The sequence below is a fragment of the Pseudorca crassidens genome, chromosome 4, assembly GCF_039906515.1.
Source record: "Pseudorca crassidens isolate mPseCra1 chromosome 4, mPseCra1.hap1, whole genome shotgun sequence".
Classification (NCBI taxonomy): Eukaryota; Metazoa; Chordata; class Mammalia; order Artiodactyla; family Delphinidae; genus Pseudorca; species Pseudorca crassidens.
This window is the reverse complement of record NC_090299.1, coordinates 146,847,206-146,869,123: the sequence shown is the minus strand read 5'-3', so window position 1 is coordinate 146,869,123 and position 21,918 is coordinate 146,847,206. Positions and strand designations below refer to the sequence as shown.

At 40.5% G+C, this 21,918-nt stretch overlaps 1 protein-coding gene across 3 annotated transcripts in view; it reads right to left on the bottom strand.

The window, feature by feature from the left end:
- The window catches only part of FAM13A (family with sequence similarity 13 member A), a 331,953-nt gene that overhangs the window by 50,360 nt on the left and 259,675 nt on the right, over nt 1-21,918 (bottom strand). For all 3 annotated transcript variants that reach the window (XM_067736973.1, XM_067736972.1, XM_067736974.1), the window contains exons 9-11: nt 19,102-19,143; nt 16,434-16,613; nt 8,464-8,653 (exon numbers count right to left, since the gene is read on the bottom strand). In XM_067736973.1, the coding sequence (XP_067593074.1) occupies nt 8,464-8,653; nt 16,434-16,613; nt 19,102-19,143 (412 nt within the window). The remainder of the gene's footprint in view (nt 1-8,463; nt 8,654-16,433; nt 16,614-19,101; nt 19,144-21,918) is intronic.

Genomic DNA, 21,918 nt, shown 5'->3' with positions numbered 1-21,918 from the left:
CTATAAAGAGCAAAAGCTTTGAAAAAATTAGCTTTAAGACTGTGGAATTTACTTTCAATTTTTTCCCCTGGCCCCATCTCTGTTTTGGCATTAACAGCTAGGCTCCAAACTTGTTTGACCACTGAAGCACTTGAAAACACCTGGAGCAAAAACAAATTTGTCTTCTAAAACTATAAAATGCTGACAAAGCCTTTACAGAGGACACTCAAACAATGCCTTCGCTCAGTATAGAAACAGCTCAGTCTGAAGGCTGCATGAACACTGCTAGTCAAAACAAGTTCATTATTCTAACCTTGAGCTCTAAGAGAAGGTACGTGATAATATTCTCATTAACAAAGGATTCATGGCAAATCTGAATTTCTTTTTGTATCCTTCTGTTTTATGTTTTATTATGCTTAAAACTCATAAATTAATCCATATTCAAAAAGAATTCCCGGTACTGTTAAGAGGACACCTATGGCAGAGCTGGCTAGCTGTCCCCACAAGTCCGTTCCACCTTTCTTGCACAGCAGTGCGGGAGCCACACGCCCAGCGACAGCGCAGCCACAGCCCCTCCGGCAGGTAGATGGGGCCATGTGACCGACTTCTCTCCGACAGGCTGTGAGAAGTGGTATGTATGTTTTCCAGGCCTGGCTAATAACCTGCCTCACCAGGTTCACGCCTTGACACTCACTTATTCTCTCCTCTTGGGAGCTGGAACGGAGATGAAAACCACGAATGCTCTGGAAGCTACCTGGTAAAGACGGCAGAGAGGCAGTTGGCCTGGGTCCCTGAAACATCGCGTGGAGCAAGTGTTCTAACTCTTCTCCTGAGCCCCAAACTGCTTTAGATTGTCACGGGAGGAAGAACTTTTACGGTGTGCAAGGCATTGCATCTTGGGTCTTTTTGTTACCCAAGTTACTCTAAGCTATATGGCAACCATTCATTCGCTCCCTTTTTTTTAACTCATTTTTTGTGAGTGCTGAGCTATGCTGGGCACTGGCGTACAATGGTGGATGGGGAGCCGGACAGACACCGGTCCTTGCCACTGTGACTGATGTATTTTGGTTACTGCTCCAACTGTAGTTTGTTACACTGTTAATATTATCTTTATTTTTAAGATGCGTGCTATCTGAATAGCCCTCAGCACCCTTGGGCCATACAGTTGCCAGAGGGACCCTTTCAAAAGGTACTTCAGAAAATGACTTTTTTTCTCTTTAATCTTCGAATGGTTCCTCATCTCACTCAAGGTAAATGCTCGAGATCTAACGATGGCTACAAAGCCTTAAGGGATCAGCTCCCTTGCTATGCCTCTGACCTCATCTCCTACAACGCTCCTCCCTCAACTCTGCTCCAACCGTGGCAGCCTCTTGCGCAACCTCTAAAGGCTAGGGCTGTTCTCCCTCCACCTGGATAGTCTCTCCCCAGATATCCTGATGGCTCACTTTCTCACCTCGTCCAGGTTTCTGCACAAGCACATTATCAGTGTGGCCTGATCTGAGGACTCAACCCGTGCAACGCCAACTCTTAACCTCCCGTCCATTTCCCATCTTATTTATCCTGCTCCACTTCTCTCCTAGCATGTGCTGCCATCTGACTATACATTGACTTGTTTCTTATCTGTCTCATCCTTCGGGAATATAAACTTCAGGATGGCAGACAGTGTGTCTGTTTTGGTCACCATTTTGTCTTTAGTGCCTAAAACAGTGCTTGTCGTATAGTTAATTGTTGTATCATTGAAGGAATGACAACTTTTAAATCAGTGGTTCAAATGGTGGGGTTTTTTACATTATATTGACACCACTCAGAGAATCACTGTCATGTAGTTTTGGACAGGAGTTCTTACTGAGTTATACTGCATTAAAAACGTGAGCTGAGGGGGCTTCCCTGATGGCGCAGTGGTTGAGAGTCCGCCTGCCGATGCAGGGGACACGGGTTCATGCCCCGGTCCGGGAAGATCCCACATGCCACGGAGCGGCTAGGCCCGTGAGCCATGGCCGCCGAGCCTGTGCGTCCGGAGCCTGTGCTCCGCAACGGGAGAGGCCACAACAGCGAGAGGCCCGCGTACCGCATTAACAACAACAACAACAAAAAGACTAAGAAGATGATGATCTGATGAAATCAGATCGGTATACTGAGTGAAAAGAGACGAATGAGGGAAAGAAGATGAGTTTGATCTTCACATGTTGACTTGGGAGGACTATCTAAGGTGAGCTGCAGAGAGCATTGCCTAGATGTTGATTTCTAAGTCATCTGTAGAGAGGTGACATCGGACAGCATGGAATTAGAGAAGCTCTCATGTGAAGTGCTGACGGAAAAGAGATATAAGGCAATTACCTGCATAACATTTACATCTAAGCATGTTTTGTGGAAGATCAGCCAGTAAAGGACACAGTAAAGAAGAATACAGTCATTGAGGTAAGAGGACAAAGAGAGGTCAACATCCTGGAGGCCAAGGGAGAAAGAGCTCTGAGAAAATGAGAGTATCAAGCACCACAGGGACTTCGGGAGGTCAAGGACCAAGCAGACAATAGCACAGCAGTCTTAAAAGACCAGTTCCAACCACATGTCCACCCAGTGACACAGAGAAAGTGGTTTCTTAGAGAGGTCTTTAGAGGGGTAGAATTCAGATTACAGGGGTTGACGAGCAAGTGTGGAAAGAACTGGAAATGCAGCTTGTTGAAAATTTTTGACGGCAAAATGAAGGGGAGGGGTTGGCCATCAGAGCAGAGGGAGTAGAAACGAACTTAAATATGTACTGCTGTCAGCCCTTCCTGCTCTTTAGCACATTGCATTCGAATCTCACACAAAGCCAGAAAGAGATATTAATATTCCCGTGCTACAGATGAAGTAACTGAGGCTAAGTAACATGCTCACTTGCCATAGCTATTAAGTGATAAAGTTACAACTGAAATTCAGGTCTGAGTGTAAGACCTCTGCTCCTTCCTTGAACCCTGCCTATGGTTTCAGAGGGTATACGTGACATTAAGGAGATGCTGTTTATGAATAAGAGAGCTGCTAGACTATGTTTTTTTTTATATATATAATGTAAGGCTTATTATAGAATTAGTATAATCACACAAAGAATATTTGGAAAATATTCTTTGGGAGTAACGACTGCCTCTAATACTACCACCACTCCCATAATACAATCATACCATCGTTTTAGGTATATTTGTCTTTTTTCCTAGGAATGAACATTTAAATATATATTTATATACACATATTCATGCATAAATGCATGCACTGTATATACTGCTTCATAACCTACTTTATTTAAAAAATCTATTTATTTATTTTTGGCTGCGTTGGGTCTTCGTTGCTACATGCGGGTTTCTCTAGTTGCGGTGAGCGGAGGCTACTCTTCGTTGCGGTGCGCGGGCTTCTCATTGTGGTGGCTTCTCTTGTTGTGGAGCACGGGCTCTAGGCGCGCGGGCTTCAGCTGTGGAACGCAGGCTTAGTTGTGGCTCGCGGGCTCTAGAGCGCAGGCTCAGTAGTTGTGGCGCATGGGCTTAGTTGCTCCACGGCATGTGGCATCTTCCCGGACCAGGGCTCAAACCTGTGTCCCCTGCATTGGCAGGCGGATTCATTTTTTTTTTTAGATGTTGGGGGTAGGAGTTTTTATTAATTAATTAATTTATTTTTGCTGTGTTGGGTCTTCATTTCTGTGCGAGGGCTTTCTCTAGTTGTGGCAAGCGGGGGCCACTCTTCATCGTGGTGCGCGGGCCTCTCACTATTGTTGCAGAGCACAGGCTCCAGACGCACAGGCTCAATAGTTGTGGCTCACGGGCCTCGTTGCCCCGCGGCATGTGGGATCCTCCCAGACCAGGGCTCGAACCCGTGTCCCCTGCATTAGCAGGCAGATTCTCAACCACTGCACCACCAGGGAAGCCCTATAACCTACTTTTAATATGAGGGAGAGTATCGTGTAATCCGAGCTCCACCCCTTATGTGTGACCTTGGGCAGCTGTTTAATCTCCTGTGCCTCAGTCTCCTCATGTTTAGAATAAGAATATTAAAAACAATAACTACCTTATGGATTACTGGAGGATTAAAATTGATAATATATGCAAAGCACTTAAAATACCCCTTGCTAAACATTTTTCACTTTATTACAGTCTTCAGAACCATAATTTTTATTCGATGCATAATATTTTATTGAATTGACATGCAAATGTTACTTATCTGGTCCCCTACTTTTGAACATTTAAATTGCTTCTAATTTTCCATGATTATAGATGCTCACGTGGTGAGCAAATGAATACTTACAGTCTTTTCCGTATTTACAATGATGTCTCTAGAGCAGGGTGGCAGAGGTGGGATTATTGGATACACTGCGTGACTGAGTTATAGCTTTTGATTCAAACTGTTAAATTGTGCCCTAGAAGGAATGTTTTTAGAGACAGACATTTTCTAGGCTGACAGAAATAAGCCAGTGGAGAGGAAGCAATGAAAAGTGTCTGCGTGAGTGAGGGAGTGAGTTTGTGTATGTGTTTGTACACGTACAGGGGGTGGGGAGATGGACGTAGAAAAGAGAATTTCCAAGGCTACTTAACCTTAAAGTTAACCGTAGAATTTAGAAAAACCACTTCATCATTTGAGCAGGTGAGAAAATAAAATGGGTGGAGATCTAGAGAAAGTTTGAAGCATGAGTGAGGGAAGCTGCTGAAACACAGCCTGGCTCTCTTAGCTCTTCAAAATAAACCAGGGGGCAAGGTTTCCTTCTGAGAAAGGCTGAAGAGCACAGGTGTGAGCTAGCAGTGCAAGGAGAGAGGAAAAGGTTGGGACCACGGCAATAATTAGAGATAAGGCAGAGCACCTGAATGCCACTCACTAATTTCTGGGCTCTGAATTATCCGTAGTCTCTTAGTCTCTGCTGGTCATGACAGCCCCGAGAGGAAAAAGGATAAGGGAAAGTACGCAGACAGTTCCCACTTTAGAGATTCCAAATTTGCAAGATGCTTTTATAGGTCACTGTGGCTGTGTTGTGGGCTGGTGAGATCACTGTGATATTATCACTCAAACTCTTCAGTCACTCTCTTCTCATTTTCTCTGGAAGATGGTTTGCTCCCATCTCTCCATCAAAACTGCTCTTACTGAGTGATCGCCAGCTTGGTAATCCCAGTGGCTAAGCTCTCAGTCTTCTACTCGGCCAATCATCTGACCTTCTTTCCAACTCGAGATACGTGGTTCACTTGGCATCCAGGACACCAAACACACTTCATTTTTTTCTACTTTGCTGGGGTCTCCTTCTTGAGTCTCCTCTACTGGGACCTTGTCATCTCCCCGTCCTTTACACGATCGTATGCCTCAGGGCTCACGGTCCCTGAGGCCACTTCCCTTTTCTGTCCATCCTCGCTCCCTCGGTTATCTCATCCAGTACGCTGACTTCAGATAGCCTCTGTCTGCTGCTGGCTCCCACGATGCATCTCCAGCCAGGATACCCTCCCTAAACTCGCAGAAATCCAGCTGCCTTCCTGCTATCTCCTCTTAGATATTTGACGGGCAGCTCAATCTTAACATGTCCAACACTGAACCATGACATCATCACCCAAACTTCTGTCTTCTCCATCTCGGTAAACTGGCCACACAGATCTTCTAGTTGCCAAAAACCTCGGAGTCATCTTCGACTCCTCTATTACTTTCACACCCCCCAGTTACGTAATGTCAGGAAATCCTGTCAATTCTATGTTCAAAAATATATCCAGAATCTACCTATTACCTCCTGACTACTGCAATACACTACTCCAGGAGGACCCATGCACATGTTAGTCAATATGAACAACGCCCCCTAGAGTACTGCACTGTGCAGCCTGCAAGGCAATACGTGCCGGCTCCGGTATCACCTTAGTTCACACCATCATCAGCGCAAACCTAGATTATTGCAAGAGTTTCCTAACGGGTTTTCCTGTTTCTTGCCCTTGTCTGCTTACTGTCTATTTCCAACACAGCAGTCAAACCAAATTTCAGTAAGTCACATCACCGTTCTACCTGGAACCCTCACACGGATTCTCATCTCACCTGGAGTAAAGGCAGAGTCCTTAACAATAATCTACTTAATCTGTTCTCCCCCCCCAACTACCTCTTTCACTTTCCTCATTCTCTTCTAACGCTAACAGTATCTCTGTGGTTTCTTGAACATTGCAGATAAGTGACTGTCTCGGGGTCTCTGCAACCTGCTGTGACAGTATGGCTCGTTTCCTTACTTCCTCTAGGTCTTTGCACTCAAGTGTCAAATTCCTGGGAGGTCTCCTCTGACCACTCTCCTTAAAATTGTATCCCCTGCCCTCTCACAATTCCTATCCTCATCTCTTGCTTTATTTCTTGCTTAATAGTTATCACTATCTAATATATTTTATGGTTTACTTTTTTTATCTAGATTTTGTCTGTTTCCCCTACTGGAATGTAGGCTCCGTGAGGGCAGTGATTTTTGCTTGTTTGTCTCTCAGCTGTATCCCTAGATTCTGAAATATTTCCTGGCACACAGAAGGCATAGAATTGTGTATGTTCTTCCAGCTACAGAAACAAAAGTTTAGTCAGTGTATAAAGAACTTGAAGTGGGAGAAGGTTCTGGAGGAGAGTGGGGTAAAGTAAAAATAGAAGGTTAAAAGTAAGTGGGAAGTTGAGATGCACAGCTGCACTTTCAGGACTAGTCTAAATACTAGTCGTTGTTATGTTCCTTAGCTCTTTGCTTTGTGGTGACCTGTGAAGATGAGATTTAAAATTAATGGAATATGAGTCAGAAAAGATCTTTGAGAATACCCTCACTTCACAGACGAGGAAGTTTTGCTTCTGTCTCAGTTGTGTTGACAGGGTTTTAAATTATTCATTGCAACAAAGACACGGTCCACCTAGCTCACTTATGTTAACATGTGACCTGCATAATCCTGGAATGCAGAAACTGGTGGCTAAGGTGGAGACAAACCCCTTTCACAGAAAAAAGACCACAATGGGATTAGGCTCTCTGCTCCAAATGTTTTTAAACAAACACGATGTCCATAGTTTTAGCAATCACACACATATTCTAAGGAATAAATGTACTTTCCCACTTTTATTAGCTATTACCACCTAGCTAGTTAAGATACTATTTCTGGTGGAAAAAAAAATATTGATGAGTTAAGTTCATTTTAAAAGGGATTCAGAGAAGTACGTTCTTCTCTGAGAAGCCAAGTGTCAGACTTCTAGTCACTGTAATTCTCTTCGGCACATAAACAAATCATGGGCCAAATAAAGAGCTAATAGAGTTACTATCATTTAGTTTATTAAAAATGTTACTTTTCCCCCAAATAAGAATTAAGTTAGTGTTAAAAACCATTCAATGTGCAATGGTTCCAAAGCTTACATTCTGTATTGGGAGAACTGTGTCAGACACGGGTCTGAGGTGGATGTCTCTGTCCATTCTAGCTGATCAATTTATTTCTAGAAACAGGGCCCCAAGACATTTGGAAGAAAATGGAATAAACATGTTTTCCCCAGATTTGCATTTATGCATATTTTATTTAGGGAATAAAATTGGGAATCTTCTCTGAGCACATGCAGAAACTGACAATGGGAAAGTGAGTGGCCCATAAGTTTTGCTAAACTTACAGAAAACCCAGCATGGAGGTAAAAACTGCTCAGAGATAAAGCAGAACAGAGGCTTTACACATTGTAAGAATGGATATTACCTATTACCTATTTTTATTAGGGACGCTAGTTCATGTTATATTATAAAATTCATCTGCAGGTTTTTCTTTTGGTTACATTTCTTCTAACTACAGGGAATTAGAAGACAGACTTTTGTTCTCACTTTTCAGAGAAACTGAAGCATACACAAAAAAGGATGACATATATTTATAGTTAAACTGCATAAATATTTAGTTATTGACTAAAACTACCTGCTATAGCTTATGTATCAAATTAATGACCCAGAGTTCAGGTCTGAGGTAACCGTGTAGGAGATTAATTTTTTTGTTCCTGAGACATAGAGGAAAGAAACTATTTATAGTGTACAGCTTTGAAATTAAATTTCTGAACACAAAGAGATTTCTGAACACAAAGACAATTGATCCTCGTCCTGTATGTATTCTTCTTTCACTTCACTTTAAGTTCATTTATTAATTTTTTTTTTACATATTCATATAGACAGGAACAAATAAAATGGGGGAATAGAAGGAAAACTGCTGTGACAATTTTATTCCAAAAATAAAATTTAAAAATGCTCAAAAGAATGAGAGGAAACTCAGACCGATTTCAATAACATGGAAACCGAGGCATGTGTTGCCCCTTGTTCCTTTGGCAAAGTGTAATCTACCTTGGACTTGCTTCTTATATTTATCAGAAAGAAATACGTGTGTATACTTAGTAGCTCTTAAGGGCTTTTTCAGAACTCATGCTCTATAATTCTGTGAAACTCCACATTGGTATTTTTTACAAAGCAAGGAAAAGAGGTGTGATATTCCCTAACTGACCACAAGTAAAGATTTTACGGAAGTATGCACTTACCACAAGACTATCTTGATGTTCACTGAGCTCAGAAAGTCCGGAACTGGATTTCTGACGTTTCGGTTTGCCCCTTTCTCCAAGATAACCAGAAGTATTTTCATGTAATTTTTCCACTTCATGATGAGCATTCAAAATACATTCATCAAGGTTGCTGAACCCAGAAGGAATATTTTCTTTGTTGATAAGTCCCCTTGAATTGAAAAGAGATTTAGCTTAATTTTACTTTAAAAGGTAAAAGGGACATTTAAGTGACATTGCCACTGCATCACACAGAAAGTCACAAGAGTGCTTAGAAATTCCAGGTTGCATTTTTGATCAAAATCTGAGCAGAATGCCACTCCTGAGAGCACTTGGCGCCAAATATATCACATTCAAAGAGAAATCATTCTCAGAGGCAAATCGGCAAGGGCTGTGTTTCTACCAATGAACAGCTTTTGTATTTGTACCAAAAGTAATCTGTATTCAAATCAGGAGAACAGTGCAAACTTACAAAGACATTTCCCATAATTCATAGGTTTTATATAAATACACATACACACACACACACACAAACACACATAAATCTTATAAAGTAATATAATGTATGAAGAAAAATCTGAAAAGGAAATACGTCTTTTTCTCCAGAATGGAACACTGATTCTCGCAACTGCGAAAGACATTTTAGCACAGTAGAAATGCATTCATACCTAAATCTGACTGCATTAGATAATCTTGGTAGAAATAGTATAATAAAAACTATGGAATACAAAGCGTTTTAACTGAAATATGGATTCATTACTTCCCAGTACAAGTTTCTGGATGTAAGCTTATAACTAGAGTTCCTCATGACTTAGTTTTAGACATTTTAATTATAGAATTTAATTCATTTAATGCTCTTGAAGTAGTTTTCCTTAAGTATTTTAACATTCCCTTTTAAGAGGTTTTCACAAAATTAAATTACTTAGAAAAATGTTTATCCTTGACTACATCACAGAACAAATTAAACCATCAGTGCAGCACCATGGCTTGGTCAGGTACAAGTGAATGAGACTTTATACGCTCCCTCATGGTGTGACCTTAAAGGTATCTCCCTGCAGCTAGAGGTTTTCATACTAAGTGAAGTAAGTTAGAAAGACAAATACCATATGATATCACTTATATGTGGAATCTAAAGTATGGTACTAATGAACCTACCTACAAAACAGAAACAGACTCACAGACATAGAGAACAGACTTGTGGTTGCCAAGGGAGAAGGGGGGAGGTGAGGGATGGACTGGGAGTTTGGGGTTAGTAGATGCAAACTATTACACACTGAATGGATAAACAACAAGGTCCTACTGTATAGCACTGGGAACTATATTCAGTATCTTGATATAGACCATAATGGAAAAGAATACAAAAAAGAATGTATATATGTGTATAACTGAATCACTTTGCCGTACAGCAGAAATGAATACAACATTGTAAATCAACTATACTTCAATTTAAGAAAAATATATAAAGGCATCTCCCTAAACACCCAAAGCTGTTATCTTGAAATAAATGAGCTCCAAAGAGTAAAAACAGATGACCATATTTTATCATCAGTTCAATCATATCCCCAAGTGAAAGATAACATTAAATATTTATTCTGCAATTTAAATTCATATCCTATCTTAGATAGGCTATCATGGAGGCAACATTATGAACTAAATATTATCATAATATTTTCAAAGTTATACTATCTTTGGTGATTTTTAATACTCCATATTTAATTTAGTCTTATTCTATACAACTTATAATGTACAAATATGTAGATTTAGTAAAATTATATAAAAGATGTATGTAACATTTATAAGAAATATCCTAAGTATAAAATAATTGAAGACGTGAGGAAAACTTGATAAGGACTCACATGCCGGCACATATACACACACGCTTAAATCTCTCCCCTCCCTCCACTGGGAGCAGTGCCTTCTGTGGATGGCTAGATGAGTTTGGTCTCAAATTCACAATCACTTGTTTTACTATTTAAATTTGTCTTCTTCTTTCTCTTCATATTTTCCCTAACTCCCGGGGTATAAATCCAACTGTAATTTTTTAATGGAGGAGTTTTTAGGTTTGAAAGTTGTCATGGACGAAATTGTATTCCCCCCAAATTCATATGTTGAAGCCCTGCCGCCAAGGTGACTGTATTTACAGACAGGACCTCTGAGGAGGTAATTAAGGTTACGTGAGGTCATAAAGGTGGGAACATAATTCAAGAGGACCGGTGTTCTCAAAAGAAGAGGCAGAGACACCAGAGAACACAGTGGAAAGGCCATGTGAGGACACACTCACTGAGCGGGCACCGTCAGCAAGTCAGAGAGGTCTCAACAAAAACCAACCCTGTCAGCACCTTGCTCTTGGACTTCCAGCCTCTCTGAACTGTGAGAAAATACATTTCTGGTGCTTAAGCCCCTAGTCTGGGGTACTTTGTTATGGCAGCCTGAGCAGATGAATACAAAAGCTAAAAATTATTTTTAGAAATTAAAAGACCAAGTTTATTTTCTAATCTTTGTGAATAGTGAATGAATCACTGGAATAAATCCTGTCCAAATAAATATACGAAAATCTGATCGTGCAGTTGTGCTCAGGTGGAAATCCTGTTCTCCTCAAAGGAAACTCTTTGCTCTTGTGTGAGTGAGTGCCTCTCACTGCGGTGCCCATGTGACCAGGAGCACAGGTGCATGACTCCTTCCCATGACATGGTGACAGGCTCAGTCACACCCGAAACACTGTGATTTGACCTGAACTTAGATCTCGGTGGCCTCTCACTTTCACCATCTAGATCTTAGTTTTAGTTTTTCTTCTTTTGCGAGTTTCCTCCTCACCCCTACATACACACGTAATGTTCTAGCAATACTGAACTCTTCATTATTCTAAGATAGCACGCTTTTCTTTTTACTTTGCAGTAGGAATTTAATATAATATTTATATAACAAAAGATATGCATAATTTTCTAGTTCACTGTGTTTTGGAAGATTGAAACCATTTTCACCTGTCATGCCTTGCCTTTCTTTTTAAACAAAAGTTTATTATGAAAGTTACAAACATAGAAAAATAGAGGGAATATCACCATGAATTTCCTTATATCCATCACCAAGATTCAACATGTCCATGATCCTGGCAGATGGTTAATTTTTTAGTAAGAATTAAACTGAACCCTTTTACATAATGAATACATTCCTTAAACTTTCACATTTTTATTGTAACAAATAATAATATAAGCCTGGTAATGTTTCCTTATGAATTTAGACAAATAGGAAATCATGTGCACTAAAATGAAGTATTTATAATCTTTGCCCTCTACATTGCTTATTTAAAAAATCTGCCGTGATGATATTACGACAGACTTTATTGACTCTTTAATCTCACCTTGAAATGTGGTGACTGTTGGCTTAAAGGATAGTTTTGTAAATAGTTGCAGCTCTAAGTTGTTAAAGGCGAAATAATAGATCATAGATTTTTATTTTTCAAAACATTTTAAAACCACTCCATATGGCTAATAGCTTTGAATACAGTAAAGTCTAGCTTTAACCTTTCCTTATTTTTTAAGCAAAATCTGTTGGAAATCTTAGATGACGAGTCAATTATGTATAAGCAAACACTGAGAAAAACATACTTACTTTAGGCTATAATAATGATTCTTAACCTTTTTACAACTGACACCATGTCAGTGCATCTCCTGGGGACATACTGAAGAGGACCTTCATGGGGGCAGAAGTAGCAGATCTAGAGCTCTGAGAGATAAGGTCCTTGTTCCTCCAAAGCTGTGGAGAGCTTAGAGCAGCCATTCAGTACGGGCTGAGAGTTCAAGAAGACGGACTACCAAGACACAATAGTGTCAGGTGAGGAGGGGCCTTATGACCAGGAAGGTGAAGCCAACAAGGACCATTTGAAAGAGACTTCTGAACGCCCAGATTACATGCTAAGGAAAAGCATCAGGTGAGACTGTGAGTTACTTCTGCTATAAATAGTTTACACCCCACGATTTTTTCACTCAATGCACAGCTGTGGTTTGACCACAATGAGTGGCCAGAATGAGCGGTGAAGGGACATCAGACAAGAGAAATGAAGGGAAAGGCTAGAGCTTCATGGATACCTCTTTAGATGATTAGGTAGACTTTACCATTCCCCACCACCTTTTGTTCCCCTGATGTTGATACTGAAAAACAATCAAGGTAACTTATACTAGAAATATCCCCAGATGTGGGAAACTGTATTTAAATTCTGCAGGAGTGGTTACTCTGTGTTTCATATTTCTCTCCCTGTCTAGCCCCTGTTCACTTTTTTCAAAAAAGTTTTTATTGGAGTAGAGCTGCTTTACAATGGTTCTACTGTACAGCAAAGTGAATCAGTTATATGTATACATATATCCCCTGTTTTTTGGACTTCCTTCCCATTTAGGTCACCACAGAGCATTGAGTACAGGTCCCTGTGCTACACAGTAGGTTCTCATTAGTTATCTATTTTATACATAGTATCAACATTGTATATATGTCAGTCTCCATCTCCCAATTCATCCCACCCCCTCCTTCCCCCTTGGTATCCATACATCTGCTCTCTATGTCTGTGTCTCTATTTCTGCTTTGCAAATAAGATCATCTATACCATTTTTTAAGATCCCACATATACGCGTTAGTGTATGATATTTGTTTTTCTCTTTCTGACTTACTTCACTCTGCATTGACAGTCTCTAGGTCCATCCCTGTCTCTACAAAGTACCCAGTTTTGTTCCTTTTAATGGCTGAGTAATATTCCATTGTATATATGTACCACATCTTCTTTATCTATTCCTCTGTTGATGAACATTTAGGTTGCTTCCATGTTCTGGCTATTGTAAATAGTGCTTCAATGAACACTGGGGTACATGTATCTTTTTGAACTATGGTTTTCTCTGTGTATATGCCCAGTAATGGGATTGCTGGGTCATATGGTAGTTCTATTTTTAGCTTTTTAAGGAACTTCCATACTGTTCTCCATAGTGGCTGTATCAATTTATGCTCCCACCAGCAGTGCAAGAGGGTTCCCTTTTCTCCACACCCTCTCCGGCACTTACTGTTCGTAGAATTTTTTTTGTGTGTAGTATGCGGGGCTCTCACTATTGTGGCCTCTCCCGTTGCGGAGCACAGGCTCCGGACGCGCAGGCTGAGCGGCCATGGCTCACGGGCCCAGCCGCTCCGCGGCATGTGGGATCTTCCCGGACCAGGGCACGAACCCGTATGTCCCCTGCATCGGCAGGCGGACTCTCAACCACTGCGCCACCAGGAAAGCCCTGTTCATAGAATTTTTGATGATGGCCATTCTGACCGGTGTGAGGTGATACCTCATTGTAGTTTTGATTTGCATTTCTCTAATAATCAGTGATGTTGACCATCCTTTCATGTGTCTCTTGGCCATCTGTATGTCTTCTCTGGAGAAATGTCTATTTAGATCTTCTGCCCATTTTTTTGATTAGGTTGTTTTTTTGATATTGAGCTGCATGAGCTGCTTGTACATTTTGGAGATTAATCCTTTGTCAGTTGCTTCATTTGCAAACATTTTCTCCCATTCTGAGGGTTGTCTTTTCTTCTTGTTTATGGTTTCCTTTGCTGTGCAAAAGCATTTAGGTTTCATTAGGTCCCGTTTATTTTTGTTTTTATTTTCATTACTCTAGGCAGTGGATGGAAAAAGACCTTGCTGTGATTTATGTCAGAGAGTGTTCTGCCTATATTTTCCTCTAAGAGTTTTACAATATCTGGCTTTACATTTAGGTCTTTAATCCATTTTGAGTTTATTTTTGTGTATGGTGTTAGGCAGTGCTCTAATTTCATTCTTTTACATGTAGCTGTCCAGTTTTCCCAGCCCCACTTATTGAAGAGGCTGTCTTTTCTCCACTGTATAGTCTTGCCTCCTTCGTCATAGATTAGGTGACCATAGGTGCGTGGGTTTATCTGTGTAGCCCCTGTTCACTTTTGACCTTACCCTGCCGTGCTCCTCCCTGGCCTGCCCCAGGTACCCACCACCACCAGGACCACTGTCCAGCTTTGTTCTACCACGCTCACTATCGCTTCCAGTCTCTGCTTGCTATCCCTCTGTCCAAACAACGAGGGTGGAAAGCACGATGTCGTGACACACTAAGGCTTTTAAAAATGCAGTGTTGCTACATACTGTGTGGCAGAAAAATGAGGCAGAGGCTAAGAACAGTGTTAGATGAATAATTGGTACTCGCTGTACAACACAATATAGGCCACACAGACTAATTATATACCTAAACACCTTCTATAAAGCTTAGTCAGTAGCTAATTTAAATGTAAATATGTCCCGTATTATAATTTTCCTATTTTCTAAAGGAAATACTACAGCACCCCCTCCTATCCACCAGCTCTAAGACAAATATTTTTTAAAACGTGCTGCTTGTACCACTTGAAAAGTCAGTGGGTTATATTACTGATACTTTTTAATTTCTAAAATTACATTTGTTAATATAGCTCTTAAACGTCTTTATAATGTGCAGCATGGAATTTATTTATATTTATCTTTTGTATTTTCTTTAAGCAAAGAGAAGTTGCTTTTTTTCCATCAACATTTTGATGTAGATTCTGAGTCCAGGTGAGAAGGAACGAGGCAAACTAGGGCTTGGTTTAGTCTTTATCATTTAATAAGAATTTCAAAATAATAACTTTATAGAGACTAAATGCTACAGTAGATAAAACTTTCAGGAAAAATATGGGACTATAGTCTATTATATATAAATGTATTTTCCTTGACAATTTAAATCATGATTATTCAATAAGATGAATGGTAATTAGTCATTTGTATTTTATCAAATCTTTTCACGGAGAATAAAATTTGTTGTAATACTCTTCTTGAAGTTCATGCTGAGAGAATGCCTTAAAATTAGTCATTATGATAATAAAGAACTCAAGCATTTCCTCTTTTGTTAGACTTAAGCTCAATCTTTCTTCTACTAAAACATCATCAACTGTCAGAGCATTACAGTAATATTCTGGTATTTAATCCAGTCAAAATAGTGGGGAAATCTACTGGCTCATAAGCAAGTCTAATAGCCAACTGAATGTCGTCCAACAAGGAAAAAACCGTCTCTGGACAGGAATGTGGCAATTTTCTCCTCCAGTGCTTCAGAATCTCTCTAAATATTGACAAGATATTCATGAGGAAGCCATGAAATGCATTAAATCAGAGGTGGCTTCCCATAACATACAAAACATCTAGATGAAAAGGAAATGTTTATTCAATCACTTATGAATTTCTAAATGCCAGCCAAGTTTAGAAGGGTCAAAATGAAACCTTAAAATGTTAACCTGAGTACTGAAATGAGAGTGTCTATAACACAGTCACTAATTCGGGTGTGTGTGTGTGTGTGTGTGTGTGTATATATATATATATATATATATTTTGTTTAATTTTTATCTATTTATTTATTTTATTTTTGTCTGTGTTGGGTCTTCGTTTCTGTGCGAGGGCTTTCTCTAGTTGTGGCAAGTGGGGGCCACTCTTCATTGCGGTGCGCGGGCCTCTCACTGTCGCGGCCTGTCTTGTTGCGGAGCACAGGCTCCAGACGCGCAGGCTCAGTAGTTGTGGCTCACGGGCCCAGTTGCTCCACGGCATGTGGGATCCTCCCAGACCAGGGCTCGAACCCGTGTCCCTTGCATTGGCAGGCGGAATCTCAACCACTGTGCCACCAGGGAAGCCCGAAGGGGGTTTTTGTTTGTTTGTTTGTTTTTTTGCGGTACGCGGGCCTCTCACTGTTGTGGCCTCTCCCTTTGTGGAGCGCAGGCTCAGCGGCCATGGCTCACGGGCCCAGCCGCTCCGCAGCACGTGGGATCTTCCCGGACCGGGGCACGAACCCGTGTCCCCTGCATCAGCAGGCGGACTCTCAACCACTGCGCCACCAGGGAAGCCCCCGGGTGTATATTTTTAAAAGAAGAAGAGCAAATGCAAACAAGAAGTACCAATGCCGACTCACATGTCGCTGCCATGTCGAACTTCATCCTGCTCCTTGGACTGGCGTCGTCGCTGTTTGGTGGATGTGGAGAAAGATGCTGATGATGTTCCAGATTCTGAGTCCTCTGAACTTTGCCCTCCAGAGCTATTAACATCCAAAAGATGTTGTTCTACGGCTGACCGGATGGTTCTTTCTAAGAGTCTGGTAAAAAAGAATGCAGAGTCAATCAAGCAATGAAACTTATCAATAACTGCGTTTAAAAATATGTCCCCGTACATGGAAAACACACTGGTGGTCGCCAAGGGGGAAGAGGCTGGGGGAGGGATGGAGTGGGAGGCTGGGGTCAGCAGACGTAAGCTCTTATATATAGAATGGAGAAACAACAAGGTCCTACGGTAGAGCACAGAGAACTATATTCAGTAGCCTATGATAAGCCATAATGGAAAAGAATATGAAAAAAGAATCTGCACATATATATATATATATGTATAATGGAATCACTTTGCTCTACAGCAGAAATTAACACAACATTGTAAATCAACTATACTTCAATAAAAAAAAGTTCCCGTAATATTGGAAATATCAGTATTTTCCATGGAACATCTACTACAGCTTCATGAGCAAAGACAGTATGAGGCATTAATCCCCAAATATTTGCGCTGTGTATTAAAAACAAAGCTACACAGAACAAATTCCACCAATGTGATAATTGCGTTTTCTATCCTGGATTACTGAAACTCTCACGGCAGGTCTAGCAACAATTGTAGGAGGCATTCAGGAAATACAGATCATTTAATATAAGGCAGAATGAGGAAAGATTTTTTCCTCATAGAATAATAATGGACCTATTCTTACAAAGGTGAGTTTCTTCCAGATTTATACCAGTTCTGCAGAGGAAGACAGTATGATTTACAAAGCAAATTGGCACAAATGATTTTATGATGCCTATTATCTCTTTGGAATCCCTTTAAGATAAAATTATATAGGCAATAATGCTATTAAAAAAGAACACCTTACCAGAGCAATTACTCCTCGTAACAGAATGGTAAAATCTTTCTGAACCTTTATTCAATCAAATTGTAATATACATGATTGAAGCTGTATTCATGCAAACACCCCAATGTATATTACTGGAGATGGAAGGATAGATTTCTGAAGAAAACAGGTAAGCTCAGGGGCTAAAAAGAGTGCATGATAAGACAGATGATGTATCATTTTTAAAGCTATATAATCTTTCAATGTGTCTAAACCCATTTTTATCACTTCATTATTTAATTCTGAATAAGCAGGCATGAAAAATTCTAAACTGACACTCCTCAAAGCATGTTTTCCTTCACTTGAAAAAAGAATCACATCCAAACTCATCAAACTGTATACATTAAGTATACAATACAATAAGTATGTGTATAGTTTTTTGTATATACACCTCAAAAAAGCTGTTAAAAATTTTAAAAACCACATATATATTTTAAAAGTGGTCAGACTGAGAAACACATTCAGTTAAATGAGTTTTGAAAATTTAAGAACTTTACATTTTCCAAATGTAGTTTTATAATAGACTCATAGTAATTTCATTAAAACTATTTTACAACAATGAGCAAGTACAGAATGACTAGGCATTAGGACTTTAATATCTAGAACTCTACAACCCCACGATTTGAGATTACCTCATAGTGGTACATAGGAAAGTGAATAAATTAATATATACATACATACCAAAGCCACACCTTTTCCAAACGTTATACAAGACATATAAGAAGTAAAGGTCATTAGGAAACAGACAAGAACACATCAGTCTTGCTGTAATTCTGGAATCTCTTTAAAATTCTCAAAGATAAAAGACATCAAATCTGCCCTCGGAGTGCTTCCTCCCATAACAAGGAAGGGGGGAAAAAAAAAATCCCAACTCATCCTATTAGAGCCACATTCATACCAATGTGTGTTCCTTCTAATGCTTTTCTCTTCTTCCTTATCACACACCCGCCCCCTCTCAGCCGCCTGATCCCTGCTCATGGAAGATGCTCCCAAAGGCCCACCCAGGTTCCAGCAATGTCATGGGGTGAAGCACAACGAACAGGCAGGGGGAGATGGTTGCAGTTCAGATTTTAGTGTAAGTGCGGTTGGTCGTCTTAGGAGGAAAAAGACATGCGATGGACATAATTAACAGAGCACTGCCACTGCCCTGTGGAAGAGGGACTTGCTGCCATCACTAACTTGCCTCCTTTTCTGTGTCCTATCAGACTGTAAAGGCCCCAAAGGCAGAGCACAAGGCTTCTTTGACATTAGACACCTAACACTATGCTTGGCATATAGCAGGCACTCCGTAAACGGAGGCCGATTCAAACGAACAAAGGAAGACGTAAAACACACGGTTCATGTTTCCACCTTTAATGGCAAGACACCTCCCAACGCACACAGACTGCTTTGCGCGTACTAACTGCCACGATTTTGACTAAAATACACAGAAAATCTCATATGTGCACACGGCTGAGGGGTCTCCAGTCACACACCCACACAGAAGCTCAAACGGGAACACTTCTTATTTGGTCTTCTCCTCTGGGTGGTTTTAAAAATCATCATTTGTTGCTTATTATATTAACCTTCCAATGCTATACACCATTAGAAAAGCTTTTTTACTGTTTAATACATAAGAGGAGGGGGAAAAAAGCCCAAAATCCGGATCACTTACTCGCCCGTTGCCGACACATTGCTGACTTGGGATACGTGGGCACTGTAGAAAAGAAGCAAAAGAAAGGAAGCCACGTTAGACAGAGGACCAGAGAGTGCGAATCCAACATGTGAGGGCATCCCGGGCTGAAAGTATTAGCCCTGAAAGACCCTCACGTGACATTTAATTACCCACTGACCGATGCTGATTTTTACCTGTCTCTAGATTAGAGATGGCCCTGGGAGCATATCCCCAAACAGCTTCTTTTCTCCATGTTAAGATGTCCATGACGGAGAGTTTCAAAGGTGACCCCTGAAAACCATTTCTGCCTCTCAGACTATTGCCATGGCCCTAGTCTGGGGTCTTTGAATTTTCCCCAAATGTTAATACGATTGCTGCCCACTGCTTTCCTGCTACCAACTGCCCTGTCTCTGCTCTCTGCAGCCCAAGTCTGTTCCCTCCTGCCCCACTCCCTCCGGACCTGCAGACAGAAGCATCTTCCTAAAACTGCTCTGAACATGGAGCGGGGGCCGTAGGGGACAGAGAACAAGGAATAAACACTGTTTTCTACACGACTCTATCTGAGCCACATTTTCTGCCTAAGTTCCTCAAGATGGAAAATACCTCAAGCTCTATAATGTTTCATCTTAACACCTAATTTATAGCCCTTTTATTGAGCATTTATAAACTTCCTCTAACTTTCCTATTTTCTCCAAAGCCTGAATTCCTTCGAAAGTATTAAAAAGTAGTCAGTAAAAAAAAAAAAAAAGTAGTCCATATAAAACGGAATGGTGAAATGAGAGAACACTATCTGATTAGCACGCTTCAGAACTTCACCCTTTTGCCCCCGTTCTACTTTCATATAAGCACAGTGTGGGTCGAGGCTGGCATCTGTCTTAACCATATCAGTGTGAGTACTTTCTTACGTTCTGCCCTGTACTGCTTAATTGGCTTCTAAGTCAAGATTCAAAAGTATCTATGTTGAAAATGAGATTAAAAAAAAATCTTCAGTGCATGTCAAACTACACTTTTGCCTAATCTAACAGTTCTCCCATTTTTACTTTCTTCTGTGTAGAAGACACCTGAAGAAAAGAAAAGCTGTTAATGGCCAATACTGATGGTTGCCTTTCAATCACTCCAAGCATCCTCATTTACACTACAGAATTTTCAGCATGTGAATGTGTTGCTTTGGAATCATCTGTCGAGCTTTTCTTCCATGTACGTGTATATGTGTATCTCATCCCTTTCCATTTAGAACCTAAGTGCTTCCAGGGACTGTATAATATTCCTCATTTTCTTTCACGACAATACCTATGAATACCACCAGCACATACTCATTATCCCAAAGGTGATCAACAGACACTCACTCTTTAACCCCAGAGAATTCCTTTAGCTAAAGCTGTAGCTCTTTGTCATGGTCACAAACCACAGCCAAGTCCCAGAAAAACTGCATAAAAGGGTGCTGTTGTTCACAAGGGAAACGTATGAGAAGAATCCTCATTAATAAATGAATGAAGAAATAAATAAACCCGAATGCTTACTGAGTGCCGTGTTTCAGACATTGTGCTTAGTATTGCTTACATAGCTTTTCTCATTTACTGTTTACAAGAACCCCATGAAGTAGGTACCATTGTTTTCTTTTCCCTATTTTCAAATGAAGAGGTTAGAGAGGTTAAGTAACTCACAGTCACAGAGCCAAGAAGCAGATGAGCTGAGATTGGAACCAAGAAAGTTTTAGCTTGGAGTCTCAGCTCCTAATCACTACACTCGACTTTTTGAATCCATCACTCACTAGAAGAAACACTCACCAGAGTCATCTTCCCATATGGAGGCCTGGACTCAGGTATTTAACTTTGCTTTTAATTACAACCATTTCTGCCTCACAATACCTGCTATTCATAGAGGTTCCCAGGTTACATAACCAACAATAAATCCTTTGCGGCTCTCTGTCCTGAGCTGGAACAGGCAGTCCCTGCTTTCGATGCCTGTGGCTCACTCTCTGTAAATTCAACACTGTATAATTAACTCCGGCGCTCCATGTCTCACGCAGTTACACAACCTTGGTTTTGGGGGCAGGGGCCAATTTGAATAATGACTCCGGGAGAACATACAGGCGGGAAAAGAATACAGAGCTGCTAGATCCTAAAAACATTCCAAAGACATAGAAATATAATCAGCCAGTCAGTCAGCCATGTCATCTCAGAATGAAGAGATACATTTCCTCTCCTCCCTTCTACACACTTTTGACCTGAACTTCTTTTTGCTTATTAAAAAGCACACACTGATATTTTTATGTTCCTTTTGGGGTGGGGTGGGGCGTAGGGAGGAGAAGATGAAAAAAGGCGAGGAAGAAAGAGACACGGAAATGACAACAAATGGGACCAGGTTCTGAGACTCCTAACTCTCTCTCAAACTCTAATGTGCACCAGAATCACCCGGGATCTTGTTCACACAGATTCTGATACAGTAGGTCTAGGTCTAGGAAAGGGGACCTGAGATTTTGTATGTCTAACACATTCCCCAGTGATTCTGATGCTGTTGATTTGTGGAGGACATTGTTTAGCAAGGTTCCAAATTCCTGCAACTGAAATTCTTTTAGACTTCAGTGACTTAGATATCACAATTGCTGTTTTGAAAGATTCTAAGTTATGAAGGTATGATTTGGAAAACCTATGCTAATTGGAATGAATAAAAGGCAATACATCAACATTTCCCTCAGAGCTTAAAGAAAAATGACCTGAGCCATCGAAATCAGTCTTAAAGAGCCTTTCTCAGAATGCAAAATAAATGAAAAAATCAGTAATAAGACTAAGTAATTAAACCATATTGATTTTTGTT